Genomic DNA, 391 nt, shown 5'->3' with positions numbered 1-391 from the left:
GAAGAAACAGGGTACCCCTTCCACACCCCATCCCTGACTGCTCATACCACCTCTTTCCCCCCCAGGAGCCACCATGGACCTGGTCCTGGACGCTGCGGACCGGCACCTCCTCACGCCCTACGTGTACCCCGCGGGCTGGCCCGAAGGCGAGCCCTGCCGCCAGCTCCTCAGCCTCTTCGTCATCACCAACCTGGGGGCACTCGCCCTCTACCTGCTCTTTGGCACCCTCAGCTACTACTTCATCTTTGACCATGAGCTCAAGAAGCACCCCCAGTTCCTAGAGGTGAGTGCACCCCACACTGCCTGCTGGCACGCTGCCTCACCCAAGCGTCACCATCGTGGAATGTTTGGGCTGGCAGGGACCTCCAAACGTCAGCTAGTCCATCTGCCC

At 62.4% G+C, this 391-nt stretch overlaps 1 protein-coding gene across 1 annotated transcript in view; it reads left to right on the top strand.

Moving 5' to 3' along the window:
• The first annotated feature begins 52 nt into the window (after positions 1-52).
• The window catches only part of SC5D (sterol-C5-desaturase), a 3,023-nt gene continuing 2,684 nt past the window's right edge, over positions 53-391 (top strand). Inside the window, exon 1 of the mRNA XM_008940599.1 lies at positions 53-283. Within this exon, the coding sequence (XP_008938847.1) occupies positions 74-283 (210 nt within the window). The 5' untranslated portion in view covers positions 53-73. The remainder of the gene's footprint in view (positions 284-391) is intronic.

The sequence above is a fragment of the Merops nubicus genome, unplaced genomic scaffold (assembly GCF_000691845.1).
Source record: "Merops nubicus isolate BGI_N331 unplaced genomic scaffold, ASM69184v1 scaffold31945, whole genome shotgun sequence".
NCBI classification, from domain to species: Eukaryota; Metazoa; Chordata; class Aves; order Coraciiformes; family Meropidae; genus Merops; species Merops nubicus.
The sequence above is the reverse complement of the archived record's forward strand: the minus strand, read 5'-3'. Positions and strand labels throughout refer to the sequence as shown.